Genomic DNA, 23,578 nt, shown 5'->3' on the forward strand with positions numbered 1-23,578 from the left:
GTTTTTGGAATTAAATTCACTTTTAAAAATACAACATCGTAACAAGGTATCTCAGAGAATTGAGCCTGAGACAGGACTGTGAGCCTATCCTTCATCACCTCACCTGTGTTCCCGTAGGCGTGGGGAGGGGTCTGGTGTGCCCTGCTTGCCCTCTGCTGGTGTTGGTGAAGTGTCTGTGTAAGCATAGGCCCTGCGAGGTGTACAGAATCAGTTCCCTGGCAGCTGGAGACCAGTAGGGATGATAAGATGTGAGCAGAGCTTTGTCTAACACCAGCCAGACATGAAGGGCTTCATGGAGGGTGCAGGTGGGTGTTGAGTTCTGCTGCTGAATGGCGAAGGGGAGACATGCAGGGGTTGGGGAGCTGGGGCACAGGAGATAGTCTGGGTGCAGGGAATGTGCAGGGGCATCCAGAGAGAAGGCTGGAGAAGGAGGTGGGCACTTGGCTGTGGACGGCCTCTGTCTGGCTATAAACTTTGGGTTCATTGGAAAGGGATCCTAGTTTTAACAGTGCCTAGGAAGTTTTCAGAAATAAAGGACAAGAAGAACCCTGGTGCTGGCAGCCTTACAGATCAAGAATTCAGGGTGGTTTTCACCACTCCATGTTATGGCGGTTGGACCATCTGTCATGTGCTGAGGAGTGGCTGGGATGGGCGTCCCAGGAGGCCTCAGGTGCAAGTGTGGGGAGGACAAGCAGGGACACGTCTGTGGAGGGACTTGGGCACCGGGATACCATGTGGTGTCCCCGCTCCTCATTACTTCCTGGCTTCATCTGCTCATGTGGTGGCGGCTCCCCCTACCCAAGGGCGGTTTGTGTGTCAAACTGCACCGCAATTGTGGGGTAGCAGTGACGGTTGCCTGAAGCTGGCCCTCTGTAATCCTTTCTCTGGTAAAATTTGCCAGCAGAGGTTGGGCAGGTGCTGACTGGAAGGAGTAGGAGCCTGGTACCCAGCGGGATTATTTGATGACGTTTTGCATTAGAGAGCGTCTGCCCCAAGCCAGCGGGTTGGCAAGCTTCCCAGAGCCTGCTCCATCCAGCCCCATGAGTTTATGTGGGTCTGTGGGACCAACCCAGCCATCGAAGCATGAGGAGGCCCAGCAGCACAGCTGTAAGGACAGAGCACCAGGACGCAGGTGTCATCAAGGGATCTGGGAGCACAGCATGGCTGGGGCCACTTTCCACAAGGGCTCACCTGCTGTACTCTCTGGAAAGCCCTTAGCTGGGTCAGAACCATAGCAGCTTTGAGAATGAGGAAGCTTGGGTCTTGTGCCTAAAGCCTCATCTTCAAGCAGGGAAACCAGGGCTCCGAGCTGTAGAGACCTCTTGGGTGATGAGGCGGGAGTGAGCAGGAGGGCACTCAGCCCCAGGGCTCCCTAAGCTCAAACGGAAGCTTTCCTTTCATATTAGGAAGGACAGAATCTTTTAGCAAGCAGGGGTGCCTTGTAGCTCTTCAAAGTTTAGGAGCCATCTCTTTGGTCCCTTGCCGTGCTTTTAAAAATGTGGACCAGTTTCTTACATTTAGAAGTCTGGAGATTTTTGCTTCATTGTCTGGGCTTCTGGCTTCTCAGGAGGTCTGTCTCACTGGGCCTACGCTGGTCCCCATATGACCAGGCTCGGGGACTGAAGCTTGCTGTGGTCCCCACCTCCCCTTCTGGTCTTTGTCTTTCTGGCTCTGTTTTGCTTATTTTCCTCTCTGCTTGGCCCTGAAAGCTTTTGAGTTTGCTTCTGAGTTGGAATGGCCTCAAATCAGAGGTCCAAGTTTGCTGAACTAACATTTTCAACCCCCATACCCCTAAATCAATGTGCATCCCACACCTTTGCTCCCAGAGGTAGCTTTCACCTCATCCCAGGAGTGCCCAGTGTCCTGAATGACCTAGCTGGAGAATCCCTGGGACTTGTGAGCTTGGGTTTTCAGATAGTTAGAGGTTTGCTGCCTTGAACTCACTTAGAGCTGGATCCTAGCGATTTAGTAAATCTCAAGGTTGTAGGGCCCCCGACACCCAGTGGTCCCATTTATATGTTCCAAACTCAGTGGCCATGGTGGTGATAAGCACCCTCATATCCGAATCCCAGAGAAACACTGGCCCCTGCTGCAGCAGGCCCCAGCCATTGATGAATAGTTGCACTTTTTAAATTTAACTGGATTAATAGGTGTTCTTTCTCTTCTATTCACAGAGACAAATTAAATGCCTTACGAAGACATAAGGAAAAACTGGAAGAAAAAATCATGGATCAGTACAAGTTCTATGATCCTGCTCCAAAGAAGTGAGTTGATTTAAGTTCAGTGACACAGTAGAAGCTTCCTTTTCCCTGAGTAGGGTGAATACTGAGCTGTCTGGAGCAGGGCCTGTGCCTTCCACTGTGTGCAGGTCACCTGTGTACAGATCTCCTGCACAGCAGGAGTTTAGGACTTACAGTACTTACAGTACTTAACAGAGGCACCTAGGCTTAATTTAGCCATGAGCACTTTTAAGAGGGCAGAGCGTTTGTCATCCTAGAGACATTAAAACAGGATGGCAGGGTTGCCTTGTCAGGTTCTATCTCAGGATTTCAGGTAACTCAGACAACCACATTCCTGCTTTGGAGAAGAAACTTGGGCAGGATGCCTGGCTTAGACCTACGGTCTTCAAACAGGAGAACATTTTGGCCTTATGCAAATTCCTCTGGACTCACAGAACTTAAAGGAGGCATAAAAAGTTTGCCAGAGTTTTCCAGAGAGCAGCAGGCCCCGAGCTGTGGGGCTGGCTCCCTCTAGCAAAACTGCCTCTTGTCCAGGGCCAGAGTCCCAGGAGCCATCCGTTCATTAGGTTGTCCTCACCCAGCCTTGAAGTCAAAGTGATCGTGAATCCCTCAGGTCTCTGTTGAAATCACAGAACCAGCATATTCCAGAAGCTCAGTGTCAATTTTCTGTTAATATTTGACATATACAGAAATTGAGGCTGAGGTGAGGAACTAGAGTGATTTATGTGATTAGGGCACTGTTCAGTTTCAGAATCAGGATGAGAACCCGGGTTGGTTCTCTTTGTGCTACGTCAGAGTGCCGTCATTTCCCAGCTACCCGCAGCTTTATTGCTTACCATCGTAATTTACTGATTTTAATTCAAATAGGGTTTCTACCTTTCTTGGTCCCATGCTTGTCCCTACTCTTCTGTGCCCTCTGCACTATGCCCCCTCACCCCGATTACTCAATGCCAGGGTATAGTCAGAGACACCAGCTTATTTCACTTACTACTATCTTAAGCAAAAATTGAGGTTCCTAACTCTGTTCCTAAGCACAGCACCACAGCCTTCATCCCGACAGACTAGTGTGGGTTTCTGCCACCATGTACCTGCTTCCACCATTCCCAGCCACATGCCTAAGAATTCAGTTTCACCACCTGATCCCTAAAGACGATGACCATGGCAGCAGTTGGGCACCATCATCCCAAACCTCAAGTTCATGGCCGACCTTCCTGGAAACCCCAGCCCATGTTAGGGAGCCCATGTTAGGACCTTCCTGGAAATCCCAGCCCTGCTGGAGGGTATAGGAGGTTAAGTGTGTCCTTCTGAAACTCTTCTTCGAACTAGGAAGAATCACTGGATTGGAGCCAAAGCCTTAGTCAAACTCATCAAGCCAAAGAAAGAGGGTTCAAGAGAACGGTTGAAGTCAACTACAGACAGCCCCTCCTGGCAGCCGGAGTCTTCAGACCCCGCCTCTCCAGTGGCTTCTCAGCCTCTCAGATCACAGCCAGAGAACCCTGACACCCCCACACCAGGCTCAAACTGTGCAGAAGAGCGGGACACCCACAGTGGGCCTGCAGGAAAAGGTAGGAGTGGCCAGCTCAGCTATGGTCACCTGAGGAAAGGGGGTATCCCAAAGGACCCACTCACTGGATGGGTGTGTACATGTGCACGTGCCCCTACTTAGGTGTGTTATATGAACCAAGAAGAAAGATTGTTTTGTCTTGTAACACTTCTTTTATTTTAAAACAGAAGCATCATTTCTCCCAGAAACTGTGGTAGGTATAATATCCAAAACTGAGATCTGTGTAGCTACCATGGAGACACGTGTGTAGCTTGTGTTTGGGGGCTCCCTTGTCTGTGTTTTCTGTAGGGAGACCCTACATGCACTTAACATGCTCTCTTGTATATAACATCTTCAGAAAGTCCTTGGGTAGCTCTAATCTGTCATCCCTCCTGAAAGGTGGGTTAGGTTTTCTTCCCCAGTGTGATCCTGGCGTTGAACTCTACCAACCATAGATCACAGTATACTTTTTCTCTTGGAGCTGTCACTTGGAATTTGCCAGAGGTTCTAAAATAAGAAGAGGATTTCTGGTCACATACGCTATATTTTATCAGATCTCAAAAGCCAGATGAGCTGCACAATTACTTATCACTAGGAAAAAAACCCACTCGCAGTCAAATGCTGCAGTGCCTTACCACTTAGAATTTTTATTAGACTCTTGTTGAAACAGTTCTCCTAAAAGACTTGATAGATTTTTGCACAAAAACATAAAAGGAAAATATGAACAGGATAAATTGATTATGAGAAAGACATTTTTGTCACAGGGGCCAGCCAGCCAGTGGTGACTGTAAGATACTATCAAAGCTGCATTCCGATTTAAGAGATACTAAGGTATAGAAAAAAATGCATCCTAGAATCGGTTAAACATAGCGGTTACTTTAAACCAGGCATCCTCAAACGTTTTAAACAGCGGGCCAATTCACTGTCTCTCAGACCGTTGGAGGGCCAGACTATAGTTAAAAAAAAAAAAAAAAAACTGAACAAATTCCTATGCACACTGCACATATCTTATTTTAAAATAAAAAAACAAAATGGGAACAAATACAGTCGCACCACCTCATGTGGCCCGCGGGCTGCAGTTTGAGGACCCCTGCAACATTGTTAAATTTTCAAGTTTACTTTTAAATATTATTTGGGGGAATTATTTATGCCAGGCCTGCACCCCAAGTAATTTAAAATGCCATGCAGGAGCCAGGACTTTCTGAAAATCAGGCCTGTGTCTGAGACCCATGAGCTCTTAGGGCTGACAGGATGGCACTGAGGACTGATGACAAGTGTGACATGTGCAAAAACCTCGCAGGGGTCACATTCATCGCTTATAAGTACCTCTTGTGTCACTTTCAGATGCAAAAAAGAAATGTGCACGGTCTGAGAGACACACATTGGGGACTGATAGTTACACTCCAGTTCTTTATGGGGATAGGACCAGGTGAAGGGCTCATGTGCGAGTGAGTGATAATGAAACTCAACATTTGATTTTTTTGTTTTTAATCTGGAGAGATTCTATAGCCTCGGGTTTTCATTTTGGCTGGAGTTTATTTTCTTGGTGTTTATCATCTCAACTTGTGTTTCTCTGTAAGTTGAATTAATTAACTATATAATTAGTCTCACTGAGTTAAGGAAAGCATTCAGAGAGAAAAGAATACTTGGCTGGCCCAAACTGTCCAGTTGCACCCGTGCAGGAGCCCATCAGTGATGATTTTCAGCAGCAGCCACCATGGGCTTGAGTACTTTCTCTGGACTCAGCACCTTTTTAGCTACTTTCTGCATTTTATCTGTCCCATTTCATCCTAACTACCCTATGGGCTAGGTGTGATTACTGTCCCCTTTTAGGGTTGTGAAGGTGAGGCTTGACAAGGTTAAACACTTACGGTGGTAAGTGGGATCCAGTGCAGTGCACTGGATTGAAGACTCGGGAGCCCAAACTCTCCAGTTCCAGTTATTTTGGTCCTTGGAGATGCTGAACAAGAGCCCAGCCTTGAGCTGGGCTGCAGGGACACCAGCATTAAGTGGATCCCTTATTCTGTGTTGTGAGCCATGGCCACCAGGTGGTGCTGTGGAGGAAGAAATAATAAGAGATTCTGGTATCAACTTTAATCCTCACTCAGGTTGGTTAATGTTAATATGAAACATGTTTGGGAAGCTAGACCAATTGTCTGCTTTGTTAAGACTCTGTAACTTAAAGTCCACAGGCTGAAGTGAAGGATATAAAGTAGATCTAAAAGGAAATGATTTTTCTTGGCATTGAGGAGTTTTTTGGTATGAAAATGAGATAGTTTAATTATTTCGAAATTCAGTCTGGCAAAAGAGATTATTTTAGAAATATAAAAATTATTAGTGAACACTTCAGGCAGACTATTTCATTACAGCGGGCCAGAAACATATCATTAAGTGTTTCCAAGGTCTTTGAATGGAAACAAGAGGAGCGTGTGAGCTGAGTTGTCAGGGACCCTGTCATTAAAATGGATGAGTAAGAGAAGCCAGGTCCTAAATTAATAAGCATTCTCATTTAATAATTTAACACACTGAAATTGAAAAATTGTCTAGCCATTGGCTCTTCAGGCAGTATGTCATTCTCCTCGTGGGCTGAATAAGTAAATCGTTGGCGTTAAGATGCCTCTAAATTAATTAAATTGAGCTCAAGTATACATGAGTCACTGAGCCCTGATTCTGGTCTTGAGTATTGGGTATTATTTTCATCTTTCTTGGACCAGACAGGATTCTGGTTTCCTAAGTACATGTATCTAATTTAGATTCGTTTGTAACTGTTCATTTTATTTATTTATTTTTCCTTCTTTTTTGGGTTTTCCGGGTGATATCACTTTAGCATGCCAGCGCAAAAAGAGTCCCTTTTTGAGAAGCAAAAGCAAGGACAAAGACAAGTCTCCAGCGACCCACCCAGCTCTCTCTAAACGCCTGCGGTTCTGGTCCTCCTCTGACATCCCATCCTCTCCTAATGAGCCTCTCTCTTTCTCAGACATTGGAGATTTCTAATCCCTTTCCTTTATCATGTGTCTGCATCATGTATCCGTCTTCATTTCTGAAATTCAAACAAACAAAAAAACAAACCAAGACCTAAAGGCCAGATGGCCTATAGTGGACCCTACTCCTGCCCCAATTCCAAGCTTAAAGTAGCCAGCGTGGATTCTGATTTCAAAATAGAAGAAGAGTTGTCACACTCCCTGGACCATTTCTTCACAGTGTTAGGGGAGCCTCAGGATATACGTGTCCTTGGGCCAGGATGTCCATACTAAGTAAGTCAAGTGGCCGTGTGCTTCCGCCCCTCTCTTGCACCTGCAAGCTTGTTTTGTGCCTTTGTGTCCAGCAGAACCGGTCCGTGGCTGCTGTGCTTCCTCAAATATACAGCCTCTGTCAAGTAAGGTTTTCTTTTTGCAGACTTATTTTTAAAGCAGCTAAATTTAAAACCACTGCCCTTTTCTCCTCCTTTTTGTCAGAGCACCGAGTTATTGGCTAAAACAGCCCTTTTTAATGTGTTCTGTATGTTGAAGGATTGATTGCTTCATTCAGAGACTTTGAATAATTGCATTGATTCTGCCCAGCCCGAGTTCAGCCCAGAATGAAGTGTTATGACTGTGCTGTGGTTCTCTGACGTCTTGGATGCTGAAGTTAAGACAGTAGGGACAGAAAGAACATCAGCACCCAGATCACGGCCAGAGCAAGAAAAATGCTGGCCAGCAAAGTCATTATCTGCTGTGCTATTTCAGCCATTTCTATACCATCTTCTTGATTTTTGCCATGTCCTTATACAACCTATAGGATTATTTACATACTTTGCCTGAGGTTGACTCATAGTTCTCAGTTACATTCATTTTCAAAGGAAAGATTATTATCAATACTATAAATGGAAAATGAGCATCACTATACGAACAAATACATAACTGTAAAAATGTTAAAGTTGGTTAACATGCCACCGACTCCATCTCATCAACCTGCTCTGGGAACCTTGGGCTGCTGCGGTCCTGGGTCCTCCAGGCCTTTGGCTTCCACGCATGACGCTGAGATGGTGCTGTTTCTCTGTCTGCCGCTCATGCTAACTGTTCGCTCATCTCTGCTTCCCCTCTGGATCCTCACCTCAACATCCCCTGTCCCAGTTCATGCCACCAAACTTGAATCTTGCTTCTCATCAAGGTTATCTTTCAAAATCCAAACTTTTCACATTGTAACATCTGGGTGCTTAAAACTGTACAGTGAGCCGACTTTGAAGGCTTAGAAGGGCAGAGGGAGCAGATGTGCAAAGGAGCCGAATCTGAGCACTGAGTCCCGGCTCTGCATCCGTGGCTCTTTGGGGCACACGGAGTGGGACATTTTGCAGAATGTTTTGTCATCTGTTAGGGACTCCAACCATGTTAGTTTTTGTCTTGTATTTGGAGATCCCATCCTCTTTCTTATGGGGCAGTTGGTTTGGGTTCTGTTTTAAATATTTTTTACATGTGGTTTTATGTAATATTGACAAGAATTTACGTTCATGGTAGAAAAATCGAGAGATTGCAGAAAAGCAGACGATCAAAGGTGAGAATCATCTTGCCGTCTTACCATGCAGAGATGAAATCTTCTCTGTTTAAAAACTATATATTGTGAGGTTGGCAATACATAGTAAACTGTGTATTTGAAGTCTTAAGTAAAGCCGGGTGGCAGAACTTCAGATCCTTGGCTACAGGTGAGGGTGGTCCTGGGCAGACATCTGCTAGGATCTGTATGGGTTGGGGATTGGTGTTTCTGACGCTACTCCGTGGGAGGTGTGCCTGATGGCTAGTGTGTTGGATGGACTTTCATCAACAGTTTCATCCTCTTGAGTTCTCCCTTGTTTGCTCCCAGCCTTTCGCAGCTGGCAGTATCACCCATCATTAGAGCCAGAGGCACCCTCATGGGGCCTCTGACTTAGGCCTAGAGTCAGCTTCCCCCACCGCACCCCCATTTAAATTATGCCCCAGGAGCTGTGACAGCTCAGCTTTTGTCTCTGTGGTCCTTGTGCCCTGCTGCCTCTGCTTCTGGGCCTTGGTGTGGTTCCCCCAAGCCTGTGCACAGGATTTGGCAACCTCATTTCTCAATGTCCTCTTCTGGCCCAGGCCCCGGGGATTTAAAGCCAAAACGAGGGTCCTCGCACGGAGGCAGCCTTGACCGCACAGATGCCCCTCCTGACCCGGCCATGAAGTCCTGGCCCTTGGAGCTGGGCTCCCGGACCTGTTCATCCTTGGCCCCTACCACCACCCCTTCCAGCTCCACCCCCCTCTCCCGGCACCCAGACCGCACCAAAGGTGAGTCGTGGACTCCTTCAGAAGGGTGAGAATCGGGGCCCGGTGTTGTTCTAGAGACCCCAGGCTGTCTGAGGCCAGGGGCGTGTGTCCCCCCTCTCAGGCCAAGAGGTAATGAGCAGAGTGGTTACGCTGGCATCACAGACACAAGTTCAAACCTCAAGCTCTGCTTCCTAGCCGAGTAACTTTGGACAAAGAACTTATCATCTGGAGGCCCGTGCTAATGGGAAAAGCTTTAGAACGCACCACCAGCATTCAGGAAGTAGTGACACCAAGTAGCTTCAGACAGGAGGTGAAGCTAGGGCTGAGAAGCAGAGTTTGGGCTAAAACCAGGCAACTGCCCTTACTCCACCTTGGTAGAAGTTTGGAGATTTCTTTCTCTAGAGAGAAGAACTTGGACTGTGTGAGCTGGGAAGTTCACTGGCACAGTTGAGACAGGTGTTTGTACTGGAAACAAAGGGATTCAGTGAAGTGTTTGCGAACTCCCTGTCTCCCAGCATACCAGGAGCTATGTGTATGCTCCCCTTTCAGTATGAGACGACAACACTCTTGGAGTAATTGCATGAGCTTGAGAGATTCTCAGAATGGCTTAGATCTTGCCAGGTGACACTGTGGAAGTTCAAGGATTCCCAGACACCTCAGGAGAGTCTCTCACACCAGAGATCAAAAACTGATGCAGAAGGCAGCTGGAGTAAACAGACGTTAAGCACAGAGATGAAACCTTTAAGACGCCCGCCCTTCATATGGTCAGAGAGAAGGGAGACTGTGAAATGAGAGCAGGATGCTATAAAAAGGAGCAGTGGGAAGGAAGAAGAGCATTCGGCAATTTAAAATATGCAGACAGAAAGGCAAAGATAATGCTTAAGACTGAAAAAAGACATTTTGCTTGTAATATAAGAAATAGGGAAATATTCAAAGAAACAGCTAAAAGAATTAAAAATGATTGCCTCTGGGCGCTGGAAGTCTGAGAGAGCAATACCATCCACTCTTGGAGCCCCGAGTGCCTAACATTGGCTTGACAAGAAAAACAAAGCAATGCTACAGGGGACCCTGGAGCTCCAGATAACCACAGCTGGTGGGCGTGTAACTGCCTTTGGCATTACAATGCCTATCATTGTTTTGGAGGGGGCCCAGGGTCTGCTCTTGGATAGAAACTAATAGGCTGGAGGCATGGGACATCTGCCAGTCTTCCCAGAAAGGCCAGTATATTGAGATCTTGGGATTTCTGAGTCTGTTTCTGGTTGGGAAAGGTGAATGCACAGTAAACTTGAAGGAATCAGCCTGTCCTTCGTTATAGATTCCAATTCAGCTTCTTTTTCTTTCTCTTCCTTCCTCCTGCCACCTGAAGACAATGTAACCCCCTCAAAAGTCTTTCATGGCTGGCCCTGCAGCTCCCCGGGGTACTAAATACTCCGTTCCTTTTGTATTATCCTTAGGCCAGAATTCACCATTATTCTTCCCCTCAGTCAGTGCACAGGTTAAATGGGATGGCAGGGTTAGGGTTGGCTCAGCAGGGCAAGCACAGAGGGATAGGGGAGGCAGGTCCCAAAGGCATAGTCTGAGTCCCCTCCCTCATTCCCAGGGGTTGGCCTGGGGTTTCTCTGTGGATGGTGCACGTCCTGGAACCCTGTGTCACCAACCTTGTTTTCACTGTAGGCTGTAATTCAGATGACAACCTCTGCGAGCCATCCCTGGAGCTGGAGCTCAGCCACAGGCAGTATGGTGAGTGTCCGCCCTTTAGCCTGGTTCTTACACTTGATTTTGTCAGTGGTACATTTTCTTCAGTCTAAGTCCAGTGTGGCAAAGCGCAAAATAGGTGAAGGTGGGAAGAGGGGAAACCCATTTCTTGTCCTCCCCAGGGGCCCAAGCCTGAAGTTTCCCCTTACCTCCTGTGGTGGGGAGTTAACTGCCTCCTACTCTTTGCAGTTCTGGAAGTTCTGACCACCACTACCACCCCCTGCCCTTTGCTTTCAGGCACCCCTCCAGTTTGCCAGGAAGGCCTCTCTCACTGTCCTCACTTGGGTTATAGTTGCCTGTAGTAGCTCTGGGTTGTATTTAGTCTTAGAAATTGTTACAAGTGCTTGTCATTTGATCTAGGCATATTGTAAATTTCTACAAATGGGAAACAGTCGAAGGTACCAGATTTCTCAAAAATTAAAAGCTGTTTTGGTTTGTTTTAATTTTTGAAAACCAACCCTAAAAGGGAGGGGGGGGTGGAAATCCTAAAAAAAACTTCTCAAAAGTTTATGTTGAATCCTCCTTGCTTCTGAAGTGGTCGGTAAGTGCAGGAGCCAGTGTTCTCTTCTGACCTATCTGTTGTCTAAAAAGTTCCCCAATGTGGACACACGTCCGTACAAACACGGACACCTGCAGTTCACGGGAGTAAAGGCCTGGGACAGTTTGACACAGGGGCCCCTCTGCCCAGTGTGAAGGATAACACAACAGCAGGAATCTGCCCCAGACATGTCACCAAACGGCTATGGCTGTGACCAGTCAGCTGACCAAGGGGTTTTCTTCACAAATGTTCTGACTCCTCTGGCTTCTTTTTATCAAGGAAAAGAACCCAAAGGGATCTGTGATGCAGCGCTTGAAACTGGTAACAGTTTCTGTGTACTGAAACTTGATCTTTTTTTTTTAATTGTTGGGGATTCTTTGAGGGTACAAGAAACCAGGTTACACTGATTGCATTTGTTAGGCAAAGTCCCTCTTGCAATCGAGTCTTGTCATCAAAAGGTGTGGCACACACCAAGGCCCTAACCCCCTCCCTCCTTCCCTCTCTCTGTTCTTCCAACTTGATTGTTTTTAAAGAGAGCCATGCGTGTGTTTATCTCAGACTTTCCCTTTCTCTGTTTTCACACTTTTCATGAACACCAAGTGTGTTATGGCTCATCCCCAGACACTGTTTGCTAACAAGTGTTTCCAGATGCCTGCTGTTTGCAGAGCTCACCAGCACTTGGAGCTCACAGTACCTCATGAATCCAAGAAACTTGGACAAGGTTTCCTTGGGATAACAGCAAGCAGATGACCTCAGGGTGTGTGTCTTGCAGGCTCTTGGGGCTGTTTTTGTTTGTTTGTTTGTTTGTTGAGACAGAGTCTCACTGTGTCGCCCTTGGTAGAGTGCTGTGGCATCACAGCTCACAACAACCTCAAACTCTTGGGCTTAAGCGATTCTCTTGCCTCAGCCTCCCAAGTAGCTGGGACTACAGGTGCCCACTACAACACCCAGCTATTTTTTGTTGTTGTTGTCATTGTTGTTTAGCAGGCCTGGGCTGGGTTCAAACCCACCAGGCTAGGTACATGGGGCTGGGCCCTAATCACTGAGCAGTAGGTGCCGACCTGTCTCTGGGCTGTTGAGCTTAGCACCTGCTGTGTGCTAGGGAGACTTGGGGATGGCTGAAACAACGCCTCTGTCACAAGGCATTCTGACATGGGGCATGCTGCAGGGAGAAAGGCTCATGGGAGGCCTGGAGCCCTGGAACGGATGGCTTGTCCTTTGTAGGGGTGGTGCTAGCCTTCCCAAAAGAGGGCAGTGAGGCACAGACACACTCGGGCAAAGCACCCACAGTGAATACGAGGGCTAGGTTCCCTTGGCACTTGTCACCATAAACCTTGACTTTCCCTGTGGGGCAGGTAGAAATTTGAGGCAAGTGTCACAAAACTGAAGAACAGCAAAGAGCCAGGAGAAGTGAATGCTCCTTTTCCTTCTGGGGTCCCCAGCACCTGCTCCCTGTGGGTCACCTCACATGACATCTCCCTGTGTGCAGGCAGGTGCTTGCGTATATGTACACACGTGCACGAGGCGTCTTGAATAGCCCCTCATCTCTTTTCCCCATGGCCTTGGCAGGAGCTGTTCTCACATGTTCCAGAAAGCTCTGTGCAGTAATAAGAGTGGGCCTCCTCCCAACCCCAACCTCCAGTTTACCCAGAGCAACCCCTTTTGTCTGTGCTCCGTACTGGAGTTCTGTGTGAGATTTCCTTTGTTAACACGATAGTTTTAAACTGTAAATCTAGACCTAATAAAAATAGATAACCAAGGTTGTCATTTTTTGACAGCCTGCTGCGTACTGTGCCTAGCACTCAGTGGCACTAAACTTCCTCATCCAAGTATGGAGAGACTCTCAAAGTCCTTCCTGCCTTGGGGCATTGGCCTTAGCATTGGCATGGAATTGCTTTGGTACATAATTATTCTCAGATTAGATGGTTTAATCTGGGCTATACCCAGTCTGTGGCCCCGTAAGCTAAATATTACCATTTCATTTCAGTGTCCCGGCCAAGTAGTTTAGACAGCAGTAGAAATACATCCAACAACAGCTCACCTCTTAACCTAAAAGGTAAGTGTTTACCTGTGGACTTTTAAAAATTTATTTGCATGTTTGGCTCTGGGCTCATGTAGTATTCTTATAATTTAAAACAGACTTAAATTGGCTCTGTGCCCATAGTACAGTGGTTATGGCGCCAGCCACATACACCGAAGGTGGCAGGTTCGAACTCGGCCCCGGGCCATCTAGCCAACAATGACAGCTGCAACCAAAAATAGCCGGGTGTTGTGGTGGGCACCTGTAGTCCCAGCTCCTTGGGAGGCTGAGCAAGAGAATCGCTTGAGCCCAAGAGTTTGAGGTTGCTATAAGCTGTGATGCTATGGCACTCTACTGAGGGTGACGTAGTGAGACTCTGTCTCAAAAAAAAAAAAAAAAAGAATAGAAAACATACTTAAATGAATAAGACTTTAAAATTCATTATGATGATTTCATAGGTCACACAACATGGTACCAGGCATGGGCTTTTGGAGGTTACAATAGAGCAGGGTTCACATCCCTTCTCCCCCACTGACCAGCTCTGAGAGTAGGTCCCAAGAGTCTCAGTTATATCATCTATAGAATGGGGATAGTAACAATAGTTCCGTTCCACTGTGGTCAGACTACTCGTACAGACGATTTTGATTGTTTGAAAATTTTTAGTTTGTTTTGGTATGTAATGTAGTTTGTCTTCATGAATGTTCCCTGAGCATTTTTCAAAAAAGAATGTGGGTGATGTCTTAGAAAGATGTTTTTGTTAGCTTCCCCATGACTGGGCCCCAGAAAAGCACCTAGCACATAGTAGGTGCTGAATAGACTTCTAATACCTGAGTGAGAGCTAACAAGAGCTGTGCCTTACAGCCATTGATAATTTCAATCAGCAGCTTTCCACTTTTATCTCGTGTTCTTTGCTTTTAAAAGACAATGTGAAACTCAAAAGAATTCTGAAAGTTCCTTTAACATCCAAAACTGTGCCCCACTAGGAGCGAGCCCTGGATTTGGGCGTGGAGTTTTCTCTCTATCCTGAGCCAGAGGCAGTGCAGAGCCCACTGGAAGCCAGCAGGTGCGTGGCTGAGACTGACATGTGCTCCTCTGTGTCACCCACCCTGACCCAGGTTCCTCCGACCAGCTCCATGGCAGGTCTGAGAGCTTCAGCAGCGAAGACCTGATCCCCAGCAGAGACCCAGCCACTATGCCCCGGGATGCCAGCACCCCAGGACGCAGCGCCCTTGGCCGCCATGAGTACCCCCCACCTCGGAATGGGCCTGTCTCCCAGGAGGGTGCCCAGAAGAGGGGTGCAGCACCTTCCCATATGGGGGTGCGGCCCTGCTCAGCTTCCCCCAGCAGTGAGATGGTCACCTTGGAGGAATTCTTAGAGGAAAGCAACCGGAGCTCCCCAACCCCTGTGAGTGGCCGGGGCATGGAGCATGGGTCTCTCTTCCCCCACTTCAATCTCTCCCTGGCTTGTAACGGGAGTCCTAGAAAGGGATGGGGCAGGGGAGGAGAGGCCCAGGCACAGAGCTGGTATGAACAGGGGAGGATGATAGCACTCACTGGCAGTCACCACCAGCTGGCCGCCAGCTCTCAGACCTTGGAGGCTGCTTTCCTCCATGCCTGGGAAGTGAGCTGGCAGAGCTGCTGGCCAGCACCCACCTGCAGGGGCGGGACCTCACACTAGGTTTTGTGGCAGAGCTCTGAGTACCTGTTTACCTTGAGTCTTCTCTAGCAGGGATTGGCAAACTTTTAAGAGCCTTGAAACGGCCAGTAAATTACATATTTTAGGCTTTCCAGGCCACACAGCCTCTGTTGTGGCTATTCAACTCGAGCACTTTAGAAAAAGCAGACACCTATCATATGCCAGGGGACAGGCCCGGCTGTCATCCAATAAAACTTTACTTATAGATGCTGACATTTGAATTTCATATGATTGTCATGTGTCTTCAAATACTATTCTTTAAAAAACAATTTTTTTCAGTCCTTTAAAAATGTAAAACCTACTTTCAGCTCACAGGGGGTGTGTGTGGGGGCAGCAAGCTGGATTTGGCCATAGCCCTAGTTTGCTGGCCTCTGCTCTGTGACTCCTAACCCCAGACACCACCTGCTGACGTATCTTCTTCTGCCACCTTTCCAGCATCTTCATTTAGCTTTTGTAAAGCTTCTTAGCTATGCTCTGATCCCAGTCATCTGAGCTGCTGGGTTATTGAGTGAATGAAGTGTACTGTGTCTTGCGGTTGAGACCATTTGAGGATTTTTAGTACTTGCAATTTTTTTGCTTTCATTCCCCCTGAAATGAAAGCAGTTGGACTTTTCTCTATCCTATAGTAAGGGTCTAGCCTTTGCCAGACCCCAGGGGCTGGCTCCCTGAGTTTCTGATTCAGTAGGTCCAAGGTGAGTCTTGCCACAAATTTCCATCTTTAATAAATTCCCAGATGATGCTCTTTTTTACTTATTTATTTTATTAAATCATAGCTGTGTACATTGATATGATCATGGGGCATCATTCACTAGCTTCACAGACCGTTTGACACACTTTCATCACACTGGTTAACATAGCCTTCCTGGCATTCTCTCAGTTACTGTGCCAAGACACTTACATTCCCCATTTACCAAGTTTCACATGTACCCTTGTAAGATGCACCGCAGGTGTAATCCCACCAATCCCCTTCCCTCTACCCACCTCCCCCACCCCTTCCCTCCCTTTCTCCCTTCCTCCTATTCTTAGGTTGTAACTGGGTTATAGCTTTCATGTGAAAGCCCTAAATTAGTTTCATAGTAGGGCTGAGTACCCCAGATGATGCTCTTATAGCTGAGCAGGCCCCACACTCGCAGTCACTGGTCTAACAAACTAAACGAGCTCACTCCAGAAATCGGAGGTGCCTGTGACTGGAGGGGTTTCCTTCTCAGTCCTTTCTGGTTATAAGCCTGATGCTGTGCATTTCCCTTCCCTTTGGAGATGTTGGGGATACAGAGACCTGCTGCTCTGTGGCTTAGATGAGACCAAGATCGTCTTGCTGCAGTAGTTTCTGTTGGAAGCTGATGCTTGGCACCCAGCGAGCCACCTATCCCTAGCCTTGCTCTGTGCCTGGAAAGAGTAGCCCCAGGACTCCAGCACTTGACACACCCAGCTCCCCTACCCTAGTGCCAATGGCAGTTTCCATCCCAGAGAGCCCTCACCTCCATTTCCTGCATGTTAGTGGTACTGTGGAGGGGCAGCCCTGGATGGGGCTCCCTTGGTGGCCACAGAGGGTGGTCTTCTGTGAATGGGTATCAGAGACCTAGAAGTGTGCACAGAGGAGCTGAACAGCCCATGACCTCAATTTCTTTGCCTTTGCCTTTAAACAACCTTGCAAGTTTGCTTTAAGAATTAAGTGAGGTTTCTGGCAGTTACACATGTGGCTCTTGTGGGTGTAAGTGGTACCTGTGTATAGGAACAATCCCAGATCTCAACAACACCCACCCAAGCTCTGGAGCATCAGATTGGCATGAAACAGCAGATTGCATCTCTGTTGCATTGACCCTCATCCATTTGTTTTCGAAGGGCAGGAGCTTTTAACAGGTGCAGATGGCTCCTGAGCTCTGGACTGACACTTCCGACCCTCATGTCTTGTGTGAGGTCATTTCCCTTCCTCATCTGTCTTCCTCAGCCTCAGGAGAAACCCCCGTTTACAGAAGGCTGCAGCTTCCATGCGGGCTTGCAGGCTTTTGCCTCCATGGGGTAGGGGAAGTGCATCAGGTGGCAGCTTGATGGGATAGGTTGGTGGGCCGGACTGTCTGGGAGCTTCCCTTCCCTGTGCAGCCCTGCTGTTCCCATCTTGGGCTTTCTGCCTCTCTCTTCCCTTTCTGGGACCCGGAGAAAGGCCTGGGTGGTAGGGAGGGTTCTGGCTTTTCATGAGCCAGCACTTCTCACCTGCTGCAGCCCCAGCTGCCAGGACCAAGGCCAAAACACCCCCGCACTCTGGGGAGGTGGCCACTATCGCCCCTGTCCAGGTGGGGCTCAGTCTCTCATGTCCCCTGGCATGTGAAGGAGCTGCTCTTATTTCTCTTTCTCCCAGTGGCCCAAGGTGAAGTCTTCAAGCCAGGCAGGAGCAGAAAGTCCAGTCCTGGCCGTGTGGGCTGTGCAGGGATGTCCTGGATGAGAGGAGGCTCTGAGGACCGCCCCCATCTCCCCTTCATTCCCACCCCTCCCTTTGTCTTTTTCTTTTCTTTTTTTTTTTTTTTTTGAGACAGAGTCTCACTGTGTCGCCCTTGGTAGAGTGCAGCTCACAGCAACCTCAAACTCTTGGGCTTAAACGATTCTCTTGTCTCAGCCTCCTAAGTAGCTGGGACTACAGGCACCTGCCACAACGCCCAGCTATTTTTTGGTTGGAGTTGTCATTGTTGTTTAACTGTCCTAGGCCGGGTTCAAACCCGCCACCCTCGTTGTATGTGGCTGGCACAATAACCACTGTACTGTGGCCCTGAGCCCACCCCACCCTTTTTCCCTTCTTCTCATAGGACACTCCCAGCTGCCGGGATGACCTGCTGAGTGAATACTTCCGAAAGGCCAGTGATCCCCCAGCCACTGGAGGCCAGCTAGGACCACCTACCAGGAAAGAAGGGGCCAAGATGCCCACCAGCCTTGTAGCCCCCACCATCAAGATGGCTGCCACCACCCCTGAGGGGAGGTTGCTGAAGCCTGGGCATTGTGTCAAGCCAAACTTCAGATCACCTGAGGCCGAAGCCCCGGCCCTACTCAGTGTATCCCCAAGACAGGCCCAGCCTCCCCAGAGCCTGTCTTTGGGCAGACCCTGGCAGGCCACAATGACCCCAGCTTCCCACACACCTACCAGCCGGAGTGCTTCCCTGAGCCGGGCCTTCAGCCTGGCCTCAGCTGACCTCCTCCGAGCCAGCGGGCCAGAGGCCTGCAAACAGGAGTCCCTACAGAAGCCAGGGCTTCCTGAGGTCTCGGGTGGCAGAGAGACAGGCAGCCACACCCTGCAAAGCTCCACACTCCCCAACTCCCACAGCCTGGCCCGGGAGCGGACCCCATTGGTGGGAAAGACTGGCGGCTCCTCTCAGGGCCCCCGCAGCCGGCCCGTGGATACGAGGCGCTTCTCACTGGCTCCACCAAAGGAAGAGAGGCTGGTCCCCCTGCAACAATCTGCAACTGTCCCAGCCATTGCCACTGCAGGTGGTGGCAGCAGCAGCAACTCCCAGCTCCAGCACTTCTCACCTGCTGCAGCCCCAGCTGCCAGGACCAAGGCCAAAACAGCCCCACACTCTGGGGAGGTGGCCACTATCGCCCCTGTCCGGGTGGGGCTCAGTCTCTCAGAGGGAGATGGGGGCCCAGGGCAGAGCTACAGCGAGGGGCTCCCAGCCAAGAGCCCAGGTAGGTCCCCTGACACTGCTGCTCACACCAGCCGGGGCCCTGAGGACTGCAGTAGGGGGAGCAGCTCAAAGAGCACGCCAGTGTCCCCAGAGCCAGGAGGGGACCAGCAGACGGTGTGGTATGAGTATGGCTGTGTGTGACTTGAGTGACTCGTGGATGGGCAGCTCCCGAGTCTTCCCACTACTGACGCACTTTCTGATTCCAACAGCCTTTTCTCCTGTTGGCACCTGCAGTGCCGGGAAAGGGTTTGGAATGAGGAAAGGGGTTCCTAGCATTTCCCTTTTTGTTTTGTTAATGAAAACACTGTGCCAAGCTGTAAGAGGATTATACTCCCAGGTGTGTATCACGGCTTCTCTATCTGCAGCTTCCAGCAACTGATACTTTTGAACAAATCCAGTTTGGCATGGGGACCACTTAGAACTCAATGACAACACTGACTTATACAAAAGCAGACACTATTCAAGCGTGCCCTGGTAGAATACTCATTTGCAACGTCTTGACCTCCATTAAAGGATACACACACACCCCAGGCTCACAAAACTAAGCCCTGGTGGGCCTGAAAACCCCACTCCCTTTTTTCTCAAAAGCCATTTGTCCTGGGAGACGCCCAGGCTGTACTACAGAGATCTTAAGGGCCTTGGGCAGACCCCAGAGTCAGGCCTGCTCTTAAAAACTACCAGGAGTGTGGCTATTCCATTCCTTGGGTCCCAAGCACTTCCCTTTACCCCGGGGCCCAGGGTGGCCTTGGACTTCTATTCCCCTCCTCCAGTTGGCTCCTGGGCTCTGCATGGTGGGCACCAGGGGCCATACAGGCACCTTGTTTCTAGATTCCCTGGTTCACTTTTCTACAAACACTGGATCTGCCAGGCCTGGGGGAGCAGGACAGAGAGAAGTCCCTGTCCAGCCTCCCCTCTTGGCACGTGTACATAGTGACAGGACGTCTGGCTACAGCACCCGATGTCCTTTATCTCAGATGGGATGTTGATTTATTTCTGAATAACTTTTGGGGATAGAAACCAAATTTCTTTTAATATATTATATATGTACACACTCATGTGAAATATGTATACTTTGGGGGATCTATTTATGTTCCGTTGGGAGTCATTCTTTTCTATCAGGAATCTTATCTGCTGCTTTGTGTGTTTGGTCAGATTCCTGACACATTTAGTTTCCTATTGTAAAGGTGCTTCCCCTGGGTTGAACCAAACCTATTGATTTTTTTTTTTCTCCTTTTGATTTAATATGCTAAGGAAGAAATGGGAGAGTTTTGAACGGTAACAAGATCCATTTTAGAAGTATTTTGGGTTGTTTGTTAAATAGCTGTTCTGGAACACAGGACAGGATTGTAATAAATGGAATGGAAGAGACGCGAGTCCTGGTTTTCCTCACTGCACATTGTTAGAGGCATCAAGTGTGCTGTTGGGGACTTGGGGCTTTCTGCCTCTGCTCCCCAAGGCTCTTCCTCCACCATTGGAATCCACCACTTGCTAGTCACTCTACATAAGTGAAGCTACTACACAGCCAACTGGGGACCAATATGGAGTGCAGAGGTTTCCTGTTTGTTGCACAACAGCTTCCCCCTACCCCATAGTTGCTTTTTATTTTTATTTATTTTTTGTCACCCCGTCTGGAGTATAGTGGCATCATCATAGCTTACTACAAGTGATCCTCCTGCCTCAGTCTCAAGTACCTGGGACTATAGGTGCCTGCCATAACACCCAACTAGTTTTTCTCTTTTGAGTAGAGATGGGGTCTTGCTCTCGTTCAAGCTGGTCTCTAGCCTCCCAGAGTGCTAGGATGACAGGCATGAGCCATCCCGTCCGTCCTGCATTTATTCTTAAGTTAGCAAAAACTAAATCTCATTATGATATGCGATTCACCTTGTGTGGTAACAGCGGCTCAGCTTGAAGGGGTTCCCTTTGATTTTCCCCAGGCTGTTCAGCTAGTAAATACAGAATGTTTAAATCAAGTGGATGGAAGAAGGAAGTCAAAAATACCCACACATGACCAGAGTTTTTAGATGTTTTTCTGTCTACCTACTACCTCAATGTCTCCTTTCCTCACCAAACTTATTTAAGACTCTCCTCCTTGCCTGTCTTTCCTGAGGCTCTGCAATCTGCCCTTGTATCTGGCCTCTCAGTGGGAATTGCCATCCACGCTACTTTAGGCCAGACTGAGCAGTGGCCACCTGCCGTCTTCATTCTGTGTGGCCTTTACAGGACTTGACACCTGGCCAGTCACTCCCTGGAACTCTGCCCTGTGACTCTCCCTTGGAGACAGCTCTCAGTACTGGACAGTGCCTTGCTCGTTCCTTTATAGATCTTTGTGGACAGCTGCGCACATAATCAGCCGTGGCCATTGCTTTTCCTTCCATAAAGCCCTTCAGGCTTGACCCTTCTCTCTTTCTCTCCCTGCACACTGACCACCCACAGATAAGACCTATACCCCAGCCCCTCCTGATGGTCAGGCCTGTGGTCACCCCACCTGACAGTCTCCCCTGTCTTCCAAGCACATCTCCCCCTGTTCCTTGGGAACATCTGCAGTCTTGGAAGCCTGCAAGCTGTGGCCTTGACTCCCAGCCCCCACCCCACATAGGCAAGTCTGGACTGGAATCTGGTTTTGTCTCTCTGCCACCTGTCCTCACCCTGGATCAACCAGCCAGCCAGCTCAACTCCCTGCCTCAGACTTTTCAGTCCTCCCTAGCTGGCCATTGGTCCAGTAGTAGAGCTACTGCTAAGGTCACCAGTGGCCCACATGTCACTAAACATGGTCAGGCCTCATCACCTCAGGTAGGTGCACTCACCTCAGGTGACCTCCCTTTTTTGGAACTCTACCCCCACCTTCTGCACTGGCCACACCCCGCCCCTTGCCAACTCAGTCCTCTCCAGGGCTCACCTTGCTCTAACCACGCTATTCTCTAGGCAAGCCCAGGCATATAGACGACTTGAATTACCGTCTGTTCCCAGAAGGCTCCAAATGTGTATCTCTAGCCCCAACCTCTCCTCTGAAACTCCAGATCTCAATATGGATGTCCCAAAAGCACCTCAAACTCAAAATGCCCAACATTTCACCTCCCCATCCCCCTAGCAAAGCTGGGCCTATCTGTGCTGTCTTACAGGCCTGTCAAGTCCCAAATCGAAGAGTGTGCTATTACTCTGTCAGCTGGCTTCACGGCCATAGGCAGTCCATGGGACACTTCAGGGCCCCATCCTCTGTTCCCATTTGGTGTGTGACCTGATGTTGGAAGTACCCGAGTGGCAGCTGGAATACTGGTGCCCATAGCTTAGGAGTGAGGTCTGGCTAGAGAAAGCTCTGGGCTCATCTGTGAGACAAGAGGTTCTCACCCTGGGGAGGATATTAAGAAAATGAGAAAAAGCAGAGGACAGCCCTCAGGGAGCATCAAGCCTAATGTTCACCAACTAGACCTCTGGGAGGTGAAGGGGAGAGACATGTATGTATGTATATGTATACATAAATTTTATGTTATAAATTTTAGACGTAAATATGTAACAGTTTAAAAGTAATACACCACCTTGTTGTAAAATCCATATTGCCAATTGATTTGCACAGAAAACTTTCATTGATTTTTACCAAACTAATGTATTTGTAGCCAACCTATGCTTGCAACTGACACGAATGTTGGTTGATATTTCCTTTTAGGTTAACACGTAGACAAAAGGGAAACAAGTCAGAACTTCATTCACTGATGACATGATTTTGCTTAATCAGATAGTAGTTACTGAGAGCTGGATGAATACTTCAGTTTTCTGTGCTGTTCTCATTGTAATGACTACCGACACTTTTTTTAAAAGTCAGACACAGGGCCAGGCACAGTGGCTCACGCCTGTAATCCTAGCATGCTGGGAGGCTGAGGTGGGTGGACTGTGAGCTCATGAGTTTGAGACCAGCCTGAGCCAGAGCGAGACCCCTCTCTAAAAATAGGCGTTGTGATGGCCTCCTGTAGTCCCAGCTACTCAGGAGGCTGAGGCAAGAGAATCACTTAAGCCCAAGAGTTTGATGTTGCTGTAAGCTATGATGTCACAGCACTCTACTGAGAGTAACAAAGTGAAACTCTCAAAAAAAAAAAAAGTGAGATAATTTACATACCATAATCTTCACCCAAGACATTTTCTCCATCACTCTTTTAAGAACAAAGATTCTAGGGCGGCGCCTGTGGCTCAGTGAGCAGGGCGCCGGCCCCATATACCGAGGGTGGTGGATTCAAACCTGACCCTGGCCAAACTGCAACAAAAAAATAGCCGGGCGTTGTGGCAGGCGCCTGTAGTCCCAGCTACTCAGGAGGCTGAGGCAGGAGAATCGCCTAAGCCCAGGAGTTGGAGGTTGCTGTGAGCTGTGTGACGCCACGGCACTCTACCGAGGGCAATAAAGTGAAACTCTGTCTCTACAAAAAAAAAAAAAAAAAAAAAACACAAAGATTCTAGATGATGAAGAAAATGTAAAGCAAACCCTGATTGATAGCATTTGCCAATTTCTGCAGTGAATACTCTGGCCACAGTCAATTTCAAGCTCTCAGCATTGAACAGGTCACAAAGCACAGAGCTGGAAGAGATGTGCATGGCACCCCATGACTCAGTGTCACCACTGCAGATACAATAGGTATAAATAATCTGAAAGTGTAGGTAATAGATGATAATTAGGAAGCAGTGAGTTTTGAGTACTTCATGAGCTTTGTTTTTAATATAAGTTATTTAATGGTAGGTTTACATAAGTTAATTTTTAATGACAGCCGTGCTGAACAAGTGGCTTGCAAAATTCCTGGAAATTCACGGGTCTGCTCTCAGAAGCCAGTACAGGCCAGGCTCCAGCATGCCACTGAGAGCACCCCTGCTGGGGCTGGG

At 48.4% G+C, this 23,578-nt stretch overlaps 1 protein-coding gene across 2 annotated transcripts in view; it reads left to right on the top strand.

Moving 5' to 3' along the window:
* The window catches only part of CCDC88C (coiled-coil domain containing 88C), a 150,720-nt gene extending 130,634 nt beyond the window's left edge, over positions 1–20,086 (top strand). The window contains exons 24-30 of one of the 2 annotated variants that reach the window (XM_053602662.1): positions 2,175–2,264; positions 3,567–3,805; positions 8,871–9,059; positions 10,713–10,778; positions 13,319–13,387; positions 14,467–14,756; positions 17,846–20,086. In XM_053602662.1, the coding sequence (XP_053458637.1) occupies positions 2,175–2,264; positions 3,567–3,805; positions 8,871–9,059; positions 10,713–10,778; positions 13,319–13,387; positions 14,467–14,756; positions 17,846–18,859 (1,957 nt within the window). In that variant the 3' untranslated portion in view covers positions 18,860–20,086. Of the gene's footprint in view, positions 1–2,174; positions 2,265–3,566; positions 3,806–6,610; positions 6,825–8,870; positions 9,060–10,712; positions 10,779–13,318; positions 13,388–14,466; positions 14,757–17,845 lie in introns of those variants that run through there. The other variant, XM_053602663.1, reaches the window with a different exon arrangement.
* Positions 20,087–23,578: the final 3,492 nt, after the last annotated feature.

This window comes from Nycticebus coucang, chromosome 9 (assembly GCF_027406575.1).
Source record: "Nycticebus coucang isolate mNycCou1 chromosome 9, mNycCou1.pri, whole genome shotgun sequence".
NCBI lineage: Eukaryota > Metazoa > Chordata > Mammalia > Primates > Lorisidae > Nycticebus > Nycticebus coucang.